The sequence below is a fragment of the Limulus polyphemus genome, unplaced genomic scaffold (genome assembly GCF_000517525.1).
Source record: "Limulus polyphemus unplaced genomic scaffold, Limulus_polyphemus-2.1.2 Scaffold3073, whole genome shotgun sequence".
Lineage (NCBI taxonomy): Eukaryota > Metazoa > Arthropoda > Merostomata > Xiphosura > Limulidae > Limulus > Limulus polyphemus.
Window position 1 is genome coordinate 14,951 of NW_013668683.1, and position 18,325 is coordinate 33,275.

General features: G+C 30.5%; 1 protein-coding gene across 1 annotated transcript in view; it reads left to right on the forward strand.

The window, feature by feature from the left end:
* LOC106468604 (ubiquitin carboxyl-terminal hydrolase 7-like) overlaps window positions 1-18,325 on the forward strand; it is a 63,609-nt gene that overhangs the window by 10,806 nt on the left and 34,478 nt on the right. The window contains exons 4-12 of the mRNA XM_013929035.2: window positions 3,080-3,178; window positions 3,735-3,808; window positions 5,589-5,653; window positions 5,879-5,967; window positions 9,518-9,626; window positions 11,156-11,286; window positions 14,690-14,744; window positions 16,614-16,694; window positions 17,190-17,280. Coding sequence (XP_013784489.1) covers window positions 3,080-3,178; window positions 3,735-3,808; window positions 5,589-5,653; window positions 5,879-5,967; window positions 9,518-9,626; window positions 11,156-11,286; window positions 14,690-14,744; window positions 16,614-16,694; window positions 17,190-17,280 — 794 coding nt within the window. The remainder of the gene's footprint in view (window positions 1-3,079; window positions 3,179-3,734; window positions 3,809-5,588; window positions 5,654-5,878; window positions 5,968-9,517; window positions 9,627-11,155; window positions 11,287-14,689; window positions 14,745-16,613; window positions 16,695-17,189; window positions 17,281-18,325) is intronic.

Below are 18,325 nucleotides of genomic sequence, written 5' to 3' on the forward strand. Positions count from 1 at the left end.
AGCCGTGACAAGTTACTTTGAACAGACCAAAGATCAGTTTTATGTTATTTGATACGGTAACGGGAGTGCATGTGAGCCTCGTCATTGTAACTTCTATACTGCTAGCCAGGCACAGCTGAAAGATCAATATAATAAAAGTAATAAATATATATAAATGTATAATGTTAGGAGATTTAAGCTACCAAAAATAACAGATAAAATATAAAGTTTTTTTAAAGAAATGTTTGATAACTATCTGGACATTATAAAGATATCACATGTGAAATTTCAAAATTTTCTGATGCATAAAAGTATTTTTAATCTTTGTACGATAGATAGGCGACATGGAAAAGAAAAAAAGACATGAGAAAAACATTTCTTTATAAACCTTAAGGCTGTATGAAACAATTTGACATTTTGTGTATGTGAAAGTATTGTAATGTTTACTGATAATCTGTCAAATTTCATTAACCTCCGCTTACTAATTTAAAAGTTATAGCATAAAAACTATAACAAGCACAAAATGGTTACGAGGTCGGTCCTAGGGACCGAGTCCATGCTGAAAGAGTTAAAAGTACTTCACTAAAAATGTGATTTTTTTATGTATGTGAAAGACGTGTAATCTCTCGTCTTTCAAGTGAAAAATACTGAAAATTTGGTTGTGGTAATACATAGGTAACTTTTAAAAAGTTGATGCATCTCATTATGATACGATCAACATAATACTATATTACCTGAATAGACTTTCTTGTTTTATTTTTATTCATTCTTTAATGATTTTCAAATTTTGTAAGATAGTTATGTTTACCAAATTTTTTATTGTACAAACTAAGTTGACATTAAAATCATAAATAATATTGAACATTAAAATTGGTACTCAATTAAAAACATTTTATTTAGGCCTATCTATGGCTTTCAAAAAGTTGACAATTCTACATGTTTTGACATTGCAACATCATCCTCGGGAACATGTAGAGTCGTCAAATTTTGAAGACCATAGATAGGCCTAAATAAAATGTTTTTAATTGTGTAACAATTTTAATGTTGAATATTATTTATGATTTTAACTTTATACACAAGTGCCAAAATACAAAAATTAAGTTGACATTATTCTAATTTTTAATGCTTGGCTTTAAATTTAGGCTACTTGAAGAATATAAATAAAATTGAGCTATGTATTTTTTCTTGGCTTCAAAGAGTCAAAGTACCTGTGCAGTTGTATACACAACACTTAAGTCTCCTACATAGTTGTTAACATGCTTATGAACATGCAAAACAATACTCAGTTGTCAGGAAGAAAATATGGAAAAGTGTAAACAGTATTGTTGCAACAAGTGACTAATAACTTATTTGTCAATGAAATAGACCAAATTTATTCTTTGGTTCACTACACCCTCTGCAGTAGACTAGTTTTGCCGAATGCAAGGCTATCAGTTTTGCTTGGTGGAGTGAAAACAATTTGTGTGCTTTTTTTTTATAAGAACTATACATCAAAGCCTACAAGAAGGTAAGTGATAAGTGGATAACTCTTTCATTGTATCTAAATGCACAAGCTTAACTTGTAGCTTTGAGATATCTGGTATCCCATATACCACCACACATTTTCATGGTCTTTGGCATTAAGCATGTTGGGTAATGCATTACTGTTTGCATGGTAACTTAGTTTTAATCTGAAATAACACTGCATTGGAACTTGACCATTTTGGTACAGTATATATAAAAAAGTAGACATTACAGTTCAAAATGTAGAATTTTAGAAACCATGTGTTGAAAAAAATACAATTTTTTAAACACTAGTGTGATCTCTTCCATGAGAAAATGACTCATTATCATTGCCATACATTTTACTGTACACACATTGGTTAATAAAAAATAGGACAGGTGCCATTTTTAAATTTGTATATTAGTCATTGTATATTTCTGTAGTAAAAAATAATATTGTTACAAAGGAAAGGTAATCTCTAATGCTGAAAAATTTGATTTTGATATATACTTTTGTTAAAATTCTTATTAAAATTTCTTCATTTTAATAAGTTCTTTTTTTTTTTAATTTATTTATTTATTTAATGAATGAGTATGAAATTGCCCTCATATTTTTGGGTTGGAATTTTTATATTTTGTATCACCTTAGAACTATCTTAGTGCCTTGAATTTTTATGCCCAACAAAGACAACACTATATTGTTCTACTCACTTTATCTTCATGCTTTGAAATGATATTATTTATTTTATTTTGTTTTTAAGTTTTCAAACCACCGTACATTGATGATTTTACTACAGCTAGTGTTATGGTTAAGAAAATATAAGATAAAGTTTTATTGAAAACATTTATTCTTCATTTAGGAGGTTCTATAGGCTGTTTAAATGAAATATGAAAAACCATAAGGTGAAAAGCGGTGTTTTTATCTTTAGCATGAAAAAAAACCTTTCACTTAGACTGACTCATTAAAGTCTTTGTAGATTCACCAACAAATCTTTAGCAAAAATACTTTATTTCAAATAAAATACATTTTTTGTATACAACAGATTTATGATGTTTGACAGATTTTGTGAAGATTCAATTAATTATAGTACGTTTGGTTTCACACTTCCAAGGTGGGTCACATTGACCTTCTTCCTACAGGAGGAGTTAGTGAGCCCGAAGATTAATCAGTTAAAAAATTCCACTATTCGTCCAGCTCATCTGAATTTGCCATGCTATTAGTGGATGTATTATGATCAAATATCAAGTATTAGTAATGATAAAATTTATTGTGAATATGTCTATGCTTTAGATGCAAGTATTGTGACTAGTAATGTATTATGCTATCCTAAAAAGTATTTCAAAAATAGATTTTTACTTTTAGCTCATTGCTAACAAATCTTTTAAATCCTGCAGTTTCAATGCTATTGGATTAACTTGATGGCTATCAGTACAGCACCAGTCACATAGTTTACAAATATATATTTTAATTGGCACAACAAGCTATATCTAGGTAAAAACAATTTTTGTAGAATTATTTGAAAAAAGTTTATATTCCAGACTTGCTTGCTTATAACTTTAAATATACATGTGTTTATGAGGGTATAAAGGATACAGGAGTTTCCTTTCAATTTCCCAGGAAGATTATGGTAATGCCTCGTACTAACCAAGGTCAAGACAGACAACCAACAAAAAGTGTTGGTTTCTTTCTCCAGTGTAATGGTGAATCTGAATCATCGTAAGTTACTCTTTTATTGTTTTTTTACATCAGAAATTGCAATAATTCTTAACAATGTATTTAGTTTTGTGTAAGTATAAAAAATGAAATGTTAAAAATATACATTTAGCATTGTTGAAAAATTTATCAAAAAACCATGATTTCACTTTACTAATTGATGCTATTAAATGTTTTCATTAGTTTTCAGGTAATTCCAGTATTTATTTCAGCTTTGTTTTTGAAAGTTATTAATTTACGAAAATAGCTGTGAATGTCAATAGGGTTTATTATTTCAATGTTGTAAGTTAGCTAATTGGTCATAATCTCAATCATTTTTTAACATCTGTTTTAATATGTATATTTATTTTTTCTCTCTCTGTACATTCACTGTATATCATGAGTAATTTACACATTGTACTTACATATTATTTGCCTCAACTAGTGAAAAAACACTTCCTTTATATCACTTGATCAGAATACTAGGTAAAACAGAGTTACATAGTTTTATGTTTTATTAATAGAGTAACGTAAGACAATTTTCGGCTTTAGTAGAATTGTGTTTGTGTTTTTATGTTAGAACCTGGTCGTGTAATGCATCAGCAGAGCTTCGGCTTATCAGCCAAAAGGATGGTGTGGAACATTTTACTAGAAGTAAGTAGTAGCATTAATTAGTTTACAGAACTAGATTATCATAGGACTGTAAGACAATACCACCATTCTTAGCTACATTTTACTGATAGAGTGCAAAGTTTGGCTTTTGATAGACTTATTTTTTGAAAAATATGATAAAATGTGAATGTAATGAAACTTGTTCAAATTGAAACATTTATGTTTATCCTTACAGTGTGTTTTGTACATGCCAAGTCCATGTAAATTTTAGAATTGACATACACCTATCAGTATAAAACTTATCTTGGAAAGGCAATATATGGACTGTACACCTCAAGAAATTCAAATTAAAGAAGTATAGCTTTAAATTCGTTTTTAGATGATTTAGGCAGAGTCTTGATCATGAACAAACAACTGCCTAGTACAGCATGGCACTAGTGGAGAAAGTCTTGGAAGACTAATATACAAAGGTAGCACAGATTGAAAATAACTTTTCAAAAGACTTCAGTTCAGCTTGCACTGGTTTTGAAGAGTTTATATCCTATCTGGGAGGATTGATGTGGATGTGGCATGATTGGTTGGTGGTCTTTGTAGTGTAGTTGATGAAGCAAGAAATGACTGCTGATTTCCAGGCCTGCGTTTATTTAACAAGGTTTCAGTTGTGTTGATGTTGAAGAATTTGTTGTTTCTTTTCCAGTTGGTCAAATCATCTCTTGGTCCACATACCACAGTACAAGGACCACTAACCAATATCTACCTCAGTTCTTCCATATAACATATAAATCCCTGCAATACAGTGCTAGATGACCTGCCGGGGAAAGATGGAAGTTTTTCAAAACATCACTTTTTTATGTCTGTGATACTTTTGTATATTAGCCCTCTGAGCCCTTTTCCACTTGTGTCATGCTGTACAAGACAGTTGCTAGCCATTTCACCTTTGTTTAGTCATCATAGTTTTAAATGTTCAATTCATTTGTCAAATACTAAATGCAATTTTTATTCTGTGAAATTTCTTGATAAAGTTGTAATATTACAACAACAGCTGTTTTACCAAACTGTGTTGATAATAGTCGTGTTGTGAATGAATCAAAACTAGACTCACTGTATGTGAGTACACCACAGTTGCTATGTTCTGCTGTAAAATTTGTTGATAATATTCAGATGTAGCACAGCTTCAGTGTTATATGTTTTAGTTTTCCAGAAAAAGTATTATATACCTAGCATGTAGGTGTATTATAGGATTTATTACATGATAAATAGAGGAATGTTGTCGAATATTTACTGCCAAGTTTTAGCTGGTCATTGATTTTTAAAATCCACTACTTGTAATTAAGTGAGAACATTATCATGTGAACCAATTCTGTTTTGTTGGATATTTTATTCTCTAATTAAAAATAGACGTGAATTTTGTTTATTTTGTGTACCTTTGTAAAATTAATGTGGCACTTTATTCTACAAGCTAGAATTTAACTATGTGATTATGAATTCTTAAGTTATATTTATTTATCGTCCATAGAGATGAAAGTCAGAGCAAACCTAACATTTTTAAGACTTAACTTTGGTAGAAATGAAATGAAGTGAATTAATTTGCCCATAGTTCATTTTGTTTGATAATTGTTGGCTTAATTATATGTGATTTTTCTTTATTAAGTCCTTATAGATAAATATTCATGCAATATATTCAAAAAACTTAAGAAAAGGCTCATAGTGTATATATATATATATATATGGATGTATGATGTAACTGTTAAAAATGATAAAAAAAATTTCCTGGGGCATTTATCTTTCTTTCTGTTCTTTTACCCCTTTTTTTTTCCTCCAGAAATTCAGCATTTGTTTTACAGCAAAGAAAATGACTGGGGTTTTAGCCATTTTATGGCATGGAATGTAAGTGAAAGGGCATTTTATTAAACTTTTTAATGCATAATTTTTTACTCATGTTTTACATCAATCAAAGATAGCACTCTTAGCATGTCACACGAGTTTAATTTTAGGTTTGTTTTTATTATCAACAAAAAACAATTGTAACAGTTTTATTGATTGTAGTGTTAAAAAATAACATATTTAAAACAAACCAAGGCATAAATTTTTGCTATTTTATTTTTGGAATAGGATGTTCTTGATCCAGAAAAGGGGTTTATCAAAGATGACACCATTATACTTGAAGTCTGGGTCTGTGCTGATGCTCCCCATGGAGTCAGGTAAGGTTATAGTATTATTAAAATCTTAAAGAACAGATGTACAAATGAGTGGGTAATACCACTAAAGCCTTTTTATCATGTCTGTACTTTCAGTTTAAAAAGTTTACACAATCTTGTAATATCATTCAGTAAAGAAATACAAAGACATTTTATATATATATATATATATATGCTTCTTTAATAAACAGGTAACTTTACAGTGAATTTAAATATATTTTAAGTTAGAAATATCCAAAATTTAAACTTTTTTATATATACGTAAGTGTGGAAAAAAGATCACGTTCATATTCACAACCAGTCATTTCTAGTTTTCATGTCATAAGGAATTGGTAGTTGAATCTTGGTTGTATTACTAATTGTTTTCAAAATTACTGCTACATGTTAATAACTGTCAACATGTATTCTGTTTTAACCTTGTGTGTACTCTTTTTATAATCTGCATATTAAATGAAACTTGATAGTTTATCTAAATAATTTCAAATAAAGTAGGAGTAGCATAAGTTAAAAACATTATTGTGTAGCATAACCTTGAAGTAATCATATTATCTTTTCAAAGTTTTTTTGTAAAATGACAGTGTTTAAAATAGAATGTTTAGACTGTTAAAGTTTCTGAATATGTAGGAAAATATGAACCAGATGGAAAGAACATGAAAAATGAAGAGTCAAATGTAAATGAACATATGATTGAAAAACAACACAAAATATGCTTTTGAAATATTAAAGTATTGAAGATAGAGAAAAACCCAAACAAAAGAAAAAATCTAAGCACTAAGAAACAAAGAATGAAAAATTAACATTAATAAAATATCAGGAAAACATGTAGGTACAAGAAGTCTTGATACAAGATCATAAAAACACTATAAGCCAAGTGCTTTCAAAAGTGTACCTTTCTTCTTCAGGGGCAAACTCGGAATAGTGGTGTAATCAAATGAGTGATATATAAAGGGAGTTGAGTGACATCATGAAGACCATCCAGTTTTCCAGGAAATGTTTAGTATATGTACTGTTGCAAGTGTTTCACTTCTGGTACAATGTAGCTGGCGACGAGAGCTTTATGTAAAAAGGTGTTAGGAATATTTTACTTTAGAATTGGCTATGTAGAGAGATGTACAGCTAATCAATTTATACAATCAGATATGAAAAATTATCTTAAATAAATAGTAAGTTTTAGGAAAGTTAGGGTTCACACTACGTGAAAAAAATAAGCAAAGAATATAAATTATTTTTCTGACATAAATGAAACCAACAATTGGAGATCACTGATTCCAGGATCTAATTTAACTCCACAAGGTTGAACAGTGTTTAGATTAGCAATCCAATAAGATTATTTTATTTCTCTATCAGATTTAGTTTTGAATCCTGTTTCAATACCAATGAGGGTAACATCATTACTGGAATAACTGCATTGTATAAAGTGTTGAGCAACAGGGAGATCTTTTTCAGTGTTAATACAAGATTTGTGGTTGTTGAAACGTTCTCTAAGAGTAGTTTTTGTATGTCCTACACATTGATGATTGCATTTGGTATTTTGTGTAATGATGTTACCCTCATCGGTATTGAAACAGGATTCAAAACTAAATCTGATAGAGAAATAAAAGAAGCTTATTGGATTGCTAATCTAAACACTGTTCAACCTTGGGGAATTAATCTAGATCCTGGAATCAGTGATCTCCTATCATTGGTTTCATTTCTGTCAGAAAAATAACTTATATTTCTTTCATGTAGTGTGGATCCTAACTTTCCTAAAACTTGCTATTTATTTAAGATAATTTTTCAATCAGTCTCCAGGTGTCAACTTTATTTTACTTAAACACTTAAGTACAGTTTTTTATATATATATATATAGCCAATTCTAAAGCAAAATATCCCTAACACCTTTTTTACATAATGCTCTTGTTGCCGGCTATATTGTACCAGAAGTGAAACACTTGCAACAACAGTACATATACTAAACATTTCCCGGAAAACTGGATGGCCTTCATGATGTCACTCAACCTCCTTTATATATCACTCATTCAATTACACTACCATTCCAGTTTGCCCCCGAAGAAGAAAGGTCCACCTCTTGAAAGCGCTCGGGTTATAGGGTTTTTATCTTCTTGTACATGTGTGTTTTTCTGACACCGTGAATGTGATCATGTTTCACTGTTAGGGATGAAACTCACTTAAGAAATAAAACTGTTATCCTACAAATGCTGTTTCAAACTTTTGTCTGCATTAACAATTTTTTTTTAACTTTTGGAGCTAGGATTTCACAAAATCATCAACTTTGTACCAATGTCTGAAGAATCTGTCATTTAAACTTTAACCCTTTCCAACTTTGTGTATTGAGTTATTAAGGGGCAAAATGACAACATCAAGTTTTGAAAAATTGTATGATCTATCTACCCCCCTCAAATTACCTCCAAAATGAATTATAACTGAAATGTTAAAACTTAAAATTTTCTTTTGATATAAGTTCTATTAATTTTTGTTTGGATAATTAATTAAAAAAACAAAAATTGATAACAATAATTTTTAATTTTTTGCTCCCTGTTGTAATTATAGTTATTGAGATGGTGAAAATAATTAAATATAATGCCTGCACAGATACAACCTTCAGTGGATGATAGTAAGCCACAAATCTGGGAACTTTACATTTGTTTGAGGTTTAGTTTTGCTCAAATATTTTAAAAGCCATAAATTGTTGGGATCGGTGATGTCAGAAACTCTAAAATTCAACTATACACATGTTATTTTATGACTGAAGCTGAAAGAATTGTAAATGTATCGTCTGAAACCTTGTATTGTTTTCTTTCTTGCAGCCTATTTCTGTAGAGTTACTTTCTTTGTGTAGTTATACCAATTGTAAAATTTCTTACTACATGTGAAGAGTAATGGTTTTCTGTTGTTTGTGTGCCACTGAAGAAAATAACTTAATGACTTTTCCTTCATGTTTGTTGATTTTATTGATGTAATTTTCTTGGCATTATTTAAGAACACAAGTTTTATAACTCAAGCCCATTGTGAATGTAAGTATCCTATTTTCATCCTCGGGCAAAAGTAAATAAAATCTTTTGAGGTCTGTTTTGAACAACTACGTAAGTTAGTAAAAGAGGACACGGATAAGCTTTGTTTTATATATATATATAGATATATATATATATCTTTATATTAGTTTCAGTGCTTTAGATGATTTGTTATTGTTAGATTTCTTTCAACAAGGTGACCTAATGCATGAATTGTTAGATTTGCTATAGTATATGTACAGAAACTGGTTTTCAGGTCAACAATTTATGTGGGTCATGTATAATGGCATAGTAAATGAGTATGTTGTGTAGTGATTTTTATTGTATTATAAATCATAAATTGACAAAAAAAATCAAATTTATATTTTAAAAGGTCCCATAGTTATGTTATATGTGAAGTGTGTGTGTGTTTTATATATGGTGACTTTTATGAGTTATTTTTTTTAGCAGTGTAAGGTCATAAGTGGTATATACTGGCCACTGGACAGTAAAGGGTTAAAAGCTTGTATAAATATGAGAGACATCTTAATTTATTATTACAGCTGGGATTCTAAGAAACATACAGGTTATGTAGGTCTGAAGAACCAGGGAGCAACCTGCTATATGAATTCACTCTTACAAACGCTGTTCTTCACCAACCAGCTAAGAAAGGTGAGACTGCTCTAGATACTCAAGATAACGTGAAAAACCTGTTCCTTTGGTGAACCAGTTTTAAAATCCCAAGACAGTTTTTAGATTTTCAGTGAAAAAAGTTAATAGTTTATTGTGTGCAATTTTTTTTAGCCTTTATGTACTTCTTAGCACAGTAGTTTTAATATTTGTTAGCTTGCATAAACATGTAACATACAGAAGGTTTATACTAAATGTTAGATTTCATAATGTATTGTATCCATAAAATATTTAGACCTCCAGTGTAATGGATGTTAGGTTAGTTGGTAATTTGTCACACATATAATTCAAGAAATAAATGTCTATTAGATTTAAATACCTAAGGTGTCAGTTATAAAATTCACAGAAGAGTATTTTACTGGTTGATAGATAATGTGTTATATCCATACAACTTAGATATGTCTACAAGTTTGACATTGGTAATGTATCACTTGTACAACTTACAGAGGATTACTTCATTGGTTAACTCTCTTGCTAGAGGCATCCTTTTCTGTTCATGTAAAAAGGTTTTACTGAGTTAAATTCTAAATTTATTTAAACAACTTTCTTATCATGGTAATTTAGATTTATATCCTATTTTTTTTATGGTGGTTACAAGGTTAGTGAAATCAACCAACCTCGTATAGTTAGGGTAGGGAAAATAATATAAAGTTTTACTGAGGAAAAAAAACGTTTGAAATTTATTTAGGAAGTTTCAGAAAGATTATGCAAATGAAATTTGAGAGTTTTTAGATGTAAAAAAGTAATTTTATACTTAACATGAAGATCACTTTGTACTTGAAGTAATCAACAGTTCGACTTCTATATTTGTGGAGAAAGTTTTACTAAAAAATACTTTACAAAAGATTTTGATTTTTTGTCTGATTACTGAAAGCTTGCAAAATTTCATGAAGATACACAAAACATATTTGAAGTTATAGTATGGAAACTATAAAGATCAATTTGGGGTCAAGATTTAGGTCGAACTGACCGAGCTCATTGCAAGAGAATTAAGTTAACTGTGTTACTGACACTGCTTATAAACTTTTAATTCACTGTTTGGTTCTTTGATAATGTGCCATATCATACAACTTGGAAAGTATAATTTTTTTTCCTGTTTTAAATGAGTAATATATTACCCATAAAGTCAACAGAAAGTTAATTCATTGATTAGTTTACTGGTTATTCTTACGGTTTAGATAGTTAGGTTTTTTTTTTGACACATTATAAGAATTTTTAATTAAACCTCTAATTCATGTTTTAGTTCCTTTTGAAAAATATCTTAGTTATCTCCTAGAATATCAGTAGGCTTGATTAATTTCATTGAAGCCTAAAAAACTGTCCTTCATATTGCCATGGTACGCAGATAAGTTGCATTGACTGACTTTATTCCAGATTTCAACCTGTAAGTTTTAACCACCTGGACATTATTGTGATGAACCTACTGAAAAAATATTACTAGTTTAGTCTTGCAGTATTTAAACCTTTAGTAAAAAGTTTAAAATAAATATTAATGTTGTTATCTTCTAAAGGCTGTCTACCAAATGCCTACAGAAAGTGATGATTCTTCAAAAAGTGTAGCCTTGGCTCTCCAAAGGGTGTTCTATGAACTTCAATTTTCAGACAAGCCAGTAGGAACAAAAAAACTAACCAAGTCGTTTGGGTAAGAATAAACAAATGTTAAGTGAAAGAAGAAAATTATAAGATTTAGCTTTTAAAATTTAAATTTAAAATGTTTTACTGGTTTTATTTGTTACTGAGACTAAAAGTGTGTTCTTGTGTTAAGATTAAGACAACACTTGTGTAAGTTTTCAATGACACAGATGTATTAAACAAATAAAGCTAGCATTTAATAATACACAGTACATGTTTTAAAATAAGACTGTCCACAATAAAATCATTATTTTACTTTATAATTTACTGTATAGCGATAAAATACTGTGAGATGGGAACGGTCTCGTAAACTCTGCGTGTTTCGATGTCTTTCCGTGTCATCATCAGGAGTAAAAAATTAAGTCACACAAAAATGTTTATTGTGTTTATGCTATTAAGTGATAGGACAGTTAAGTCTTCTTTTTGAAGCTAAATTCTAAGCAATTTAGAACTGTTAAACTATATCTTTGGAGTAGAACTGCAGTTAGAATTTTTTAGTTTGTTTGTAGTTAAGCACAAAGCTACACAATGGGCTATCTGTGCTCTGCCCATCACAGGTGTTAAACTTGGGTTTTTAGCATTATGAGTCTTCAAAGTTGCTGCTGAGCCACTGGGGGCTGTTTCAAAATTAATTCATGTAATTCCTTTCTGTATTTTCCATACACATGACACAAAAAATCATAACAGTAATATGACTATAAATTGTGTCAGTTGGATTGTATTAAATGCTAATTAGTGATGCAGTTTATAACTGCATAAATCTAGTGGTTGCTTTGCAAAATGTAGCTGAGTCTGGGTGCATATTTTACTGGAGGAAATCCATGGTCCATTGGGCATTTTGACAGCATTGTAGTTTACTAAGGGGGGTGGGTTCCCCACCAAGTCTACAAATATAGAAAATCATAAGTAAATTACAAGAATTGATAGGGTATAATATGCCAACCATTTCATTGCAGTTGCAAAGGTTGAAGGCTGTGAAGAGTTACATAGTATACAAGTAGAGCATTTTTGAATAATAGTCATCAGTCATGCGACCAGAAACAGTAAACTTAATAACCCCCAATAGTGATTTTCTATTTGGCTAGCTCCATCTTTTCTTCTGCTACCTGCTATCATTTCAATCCTTTATGCCAGTTATTTCTCCCTCATCATCATTCTTTTACTATCTGTCTTCCATTGATGACTCTTTGTTGCATTACTGTTTAGTTTATTTCGTCTTCTGCTAGGATATCATATTCAACAGTCATGTTCTTCAACTGTTGATTTTTTCTCAAGCAAGCTACTTTTATTGGTGTTTTGCCATCCTTGAAAAACCTGGAATGTGTACATGTTGTTTATTATCATTATACTATTTGATTTTTGTATGTCTTAGTAGATAGTGCTCCTGTTGGTACCATGAATCGATTACTTTGACCCCACTGCATGGCTAGGGGAAGTGTTTTGCTGTTATTGCTTTTTTCTTGCTCGTTTACTTCATTTGACTTTCGGAAGGAGTCTCTTTATTTTCATTTGCATCAGACTTTCTTTAAGCTTTGGGGGTAACAAACTCTTAAAAGATGAGCATATCTTTCCAACGTTCTCAAGTATTCTACCTTGATCAATCACATCCACACTTGCTGCACTGGTAAGATTTCAAACATTTTGTGGCCTTGAACTTGCCAGTCAGCAAGTGAGGCTTCAGACATTTGTATGGAGTTTTGAACAATTGGTTTAAGTATTTTTCAAGAAAAGTAGAGTGATTTCAGTGAAATTGCATAGCCAGAAGACAATTTTCAGTGAAATATCACCCCCACTAATCCTACAGAAGTCACTTTATCTTCATAAGTAATCCTGTCTGTATCAGGATTGCCCTACACCATTCAATTCATCATAAAGTAAGCTGTATTCTGGCAAATTTACAGGAAATAGAACAAAATCTGATTTATTTGGTTGAGAGTGGTTTAGCAACCAAGTCAGAGATTGCTTGATAAACAAGTTCATGATGTTAAGAAAACACTACATTCCAAGAATCAATTTAAGGCAAAAAACAAAATTCTGTAACACGAGCATTTTCAAAAAGTGGACCTATGTTCATCAAAGGCAGACAGTTTGCCCCTGATGAAAAAATATCTGGTCCACCTTTTAATAATGTTCAGGTTATAGGGTTTTGTGTTAAAGAATTTTTTATTCAAATATATTTTAGTATTGATATTTTGTCATTACTTAACATTTGTTTAGAGTAATTTGAAAAGAAAAAAATTATACAACTTCAGCTGCAAAGAGTCTTGCCTGTAAACAACTCGTATATCAAGTTGTTTTTCATTTTTACACCCATATTGAAATATGCAATGAACCCTCATTAATAATTGTTGATTAACTAAATGTATACCTTGGGGAGTGTAGAGTTACATTGGTGCTCCTCACTCAACATTAAAGTTATTAGTGTTAGTGTATATTTTGTTATTCTATCATAACACTACACTTACATCTTATATGGAGCCTCTAAATGTATCATCCTGTGCCTCACTATAATTTTCTGTTCAATACAAGTAAGAAGCTGCTACATATAATGTTTTCTTTAATACAACAACATTTGTTTAAGGAATGGGCAATACACAAATCACCATGTCAAATTTTCCACAAGTGACATTTATTGTGTGATTGCTATTCAAACAATGTCAAACAGCTTTTGCTAGAAACAGTTAATGTTATACTGCTTGAATGTCACCACCTGCAAGTACTTAGAACTATCTTCAAATTCTTGGTTAGCGATGAACCTTCAAACACAGTCCTGCTCATATTTATATTTATTGAATATTATTGTTAAGTTGATTGTACTTAAACAGTGGACATAAATAACTTATTATTTACTGAAAAGAAATTGTATTTGTGAGATATAACTTGATCTTAACCAAGAATATTTTAAACAAAAATCACAATACCTAACCGAGTCATTGATAAATGTATATCAGTTTTTGTCATGCTATTTATGATTTATATTTCTTATTGTGGCACAATAAAGTGTCAAAAGAAATAGGTTAATGAATACTAATCAAGTTGAAAATGACTAGATATATAAAATGGAACTTTATGATCAACAGTAAAGGAGCATTAAAATTTTAAGATGGAGAGAAGTGTTTTTATTGTTTTTTCACACCAAACTTTTTGAAATTTTTACAACTAAATATGTTAGGAATACTATATCAAATTACATGATTTTTAAAGCAGTAACTAGAGCCTACTTAATAAGTTTGGATTGGGGGGGGGGGCTATTACTGACACCCATCTGGTCCAGAAGGGGGTTAAAGAAGAAGATATATGTTTAAGGAAACTGTAATGTGGCAGTATTTGGCAAAACTACAAGGTTTCAAAGCCGTGATAAAATGTATAAACTTTTGTTCTTCCTGTTATGAAATGTTATAATTTTGTTACAGGTGGGAAACACTAGATTCTTTCATGCAGCATGATGTCCAAGAATTATGTCGAGTGGTGAGTACAGAAAGACGAGTGTTATGTAGAGATTATATTAAAATGATTTTGGCATCTTGCTATATCATTACAATCCATTTTTCCACATGTGTTTGTGTTCTATCTGACAGCTGGCCATCTTGATAATATCTTTGCAGAATAGTTTCCATTGCAGAAGGCTTCATTGTAAGGCTGTAATGTCCAAAGTATATAGTTTCTTCTCTCCCATTTTACTTTTTGTAATCCATCTAGTGTAAGATGGTGGTTTTCCAACACTTATTTCAATAGACTGACCTCATTACATCAGGTGATTTGACCAGTACGTCTTTATATGGAATAGCTTGATTACCAGTATTATTGCCCAGCTTCTTGAGGTATGTGATGGTGGAAGAGGAGGTATGATTGGAAGCCTTATCTTTGTGAACCCATACCATGTTGGTCTCATTTTGTGATGGAAATCCTTGGTTGTGTTGCATACTTTTGCTAAGGGTGTGTAGACAGCTTTTGTCACTGATTTTTGTGTTCATAGATTCTAATTTCTTGCAAGATGCCACACTTTGCTTACCACAGTTTCGGTATGAATTTTTACAGGTATCTTTCTGGATGTTCATGGTACCCAATTAATTGATATTCCTTTTGTTTTCCAGTGCCATTATGTATAAAGGAACTTCCATCTTAGAAATTCTAAATCTCTTTATTAGCTGAATGTATAGATATTATGCATTAGAAAGGCCTGTTACATACCTTTTGCAAAAGACATTTTTTGCCATTACATTACCTATGAAATGTCATCGCCAAAATGTAATTCTGATACTTGTTCTTGTACTGTAACTTTATATCATTTGTGATTGTCATGAGAATTCTTGATTTGCATGGTCAAAATCATTTTGATATAATGTACTCAGTAGAACTGAAATTTAATATCCTGTATTGAGACTTAAGGAATGTATATTAAACTCTGATATGCATCATGATAAAAAATCACATTTTAGGATGCTATAGTAATATGTTAAATCTGGTGAAAGTGGTTGGTATTATAATATTAGATGGAATATTATATTATGTAAATCAGTAGTATTCATTACATTTCAACATAAGTACCAAAGAAATCAGAATGTTTTATTGTAATGTTCAGTGTGTTAAAGTTTGTTTTAGCTTATTAATAAACTATAATATTGAATTGTTTTCTAACATTATTTGTTGACATTAAATCACATTTTTATTATAAAATTCATTATGTTAAAGAAAGCCAAGTTTAATATTGTATTGTTGTCATTTAATAGTCTTTGTGATGTATTAAGTCTTTAAACAACTTTAAAACATTTTATGTGTAAAAGAAGTTGTAATGCAGCAATCTTTGATAAAATTAATCAAGATTTGAAATCTTCAGTAAAGTGTGTAGGTTAGTTTAGTATACTGATGTAGTTAGTGTTACCAACTGATATTGGTTATAGTGGTACTCCTGTTGGTCATTCTTTGTTTTTTAAGACAGCAGCCAGCTGATTTATCTTGGAATTAACTGGAATTTCTTGTGAATGAAGGGCTTCAACCTGGATATGCAGCCTCTCTTCCATGTGGGGCTTATGTACCTCCTTGTGACAACAGTTTGGTTCTTTTCTCCACCTCTTATAGGCAGCATTTGTTTTCAAAAGATTTGTACTTCCTTCTTCACAGAATTTTGACAGGCAGTCTGTTAACTGTTAAGGACTTCCAGTCATCCACAGTGATTTCAAGAGTATAGTACATAGCTATTTATAGATTGTTTTAACTGAGGTTGGTTGGGTCAGTGTAGTACATGTTATTTTTGTGTATCTAGCTCATGTTGATGTAATATTAACTTTTTGTTTTGTTAAGTGCTGTTTGTTAAATGCTACGTTTTGTGCTGTTTAGCTCCTGGATAACATGGAAAGTAAGATGAAGGGAACTTGTGTTGAAGGAACCATTCCCCGGTTGTTTGAAGGAAAAATGATTGTGAGTTTACATCTTTCAGTAGAAATATATCTAATTGTGTTATAATTGTTTTTTACAGAATTAAAAAACATTTACAATAAATCTAGCTTGATTGAGTGATACGTAAACATGTTAGAAATGCATGCACTTTCAGGGAATCTCTGAGCTTGTTATTCAGTTAGAAAGTTACTGCATTTTAGGAAGATTTTTCATGATTTTCCAAACTATATAAAAGTATAGAATATATATATATATTTCTGTGTTTCAGATTTGTGGTTAAAGTAATGTTTGAATGTTGGACCTTAAAATCAGTTGTTTATAATAGTATTATTTAGGATGTATTCACCATTATAGTAATTGTTAATAGCAATAAAACTTCACAAGATGAATTTCTCCCATATGTCAGCAGAAGTATAAGTCAAGTCAGTTGAAACCATTACATATTGTACATATATAGAAGGCATGATTACCACTTAATTTTGCCAACTATTTGATTATTACTTTTTGTTTTTTCAGTCTTTCATCAGGTGTAAGCACGTAGACTATACATCTAGTAGAGAGGAGCCTTTCTACGACATTCAGATGAATGTGAAGGGCAAGAAAACAAGTAAGTTTTTACATGAAAACAATGCCATTTTGACCCCAGAAATCCATAAAGGTCATGGTTCTTAAGTTATACCTTGAAAGTCCTCATCTTTGTAAATGCTACCTTGAACAGTATGAATTCTAATTAAAGAATGGCTGCTAAAGACTTGTGCAATCCTGTTTAGTTAACAGTGCTAACTGGAAGATTGTGAGTTGTAATTAGAGTGGCCAATGAGATTATTCAACAATCCTAAAGTATTTATTTGAACTGGAATTTAATGCACAGACATGTGAAGTTATGGCAAATTTCTTTTTTTAACAAGAGGTTGTTTAAAGCAAGACAAAAGAGGTAGAAAAGAAAAGGCACTGAAAAAGAAGTTTCTGGATTTCTTATATTTGCTTGAATATAGTGGACACTTTTTTTTTCCTCCAGTTACCTCCCTAAAAATTTATTCCACATTATATTTCTGCATTTTCAATTTTGTTGGGTATCTTACTAGAAGCTACCAGCAAAATTCATTAAAGCATCATTAATTAAGGGTTTCAAAAAACGTTACATATTCAATGTAATGGATGGGACAGATGATGACATGCTGTGGGAATCGGAAGAGGATGAAGTAAAGATTCAAGAAAGCCAGTGCGATGGTAGTAACAATTCTAGTGATGATGAAGATTTATGTGAAGATGAATGATTAGCTTAGTGATTACCACATATACACTTTTCAATAAATTTTATAAAATTGAAACGTAAAAAAAATGTCGGTGACAGATTTCCAAAAAATGTTTTAATATGTTGATAGTTGTTTGCTGTATTCAACTGATGTGTAAAAAAAACAAATGTTCTTCAATTTAACCTTTCAAAATTGGTTGTGCATTATATTTGAGTAAATGCGATATATCAGAAAGAGGAAAACATTGTATTAATGGTAACACTACGAGCCAAAAATTATGCTTACTTGTACAGGATGGTACAAAAGTTATGCCTCATAAGGATTTTGAATAACAATAAAAAAAAATATAATGATATAATTCAGCACCTGTATGTCTTAGCTCTTATACCAGTTGAT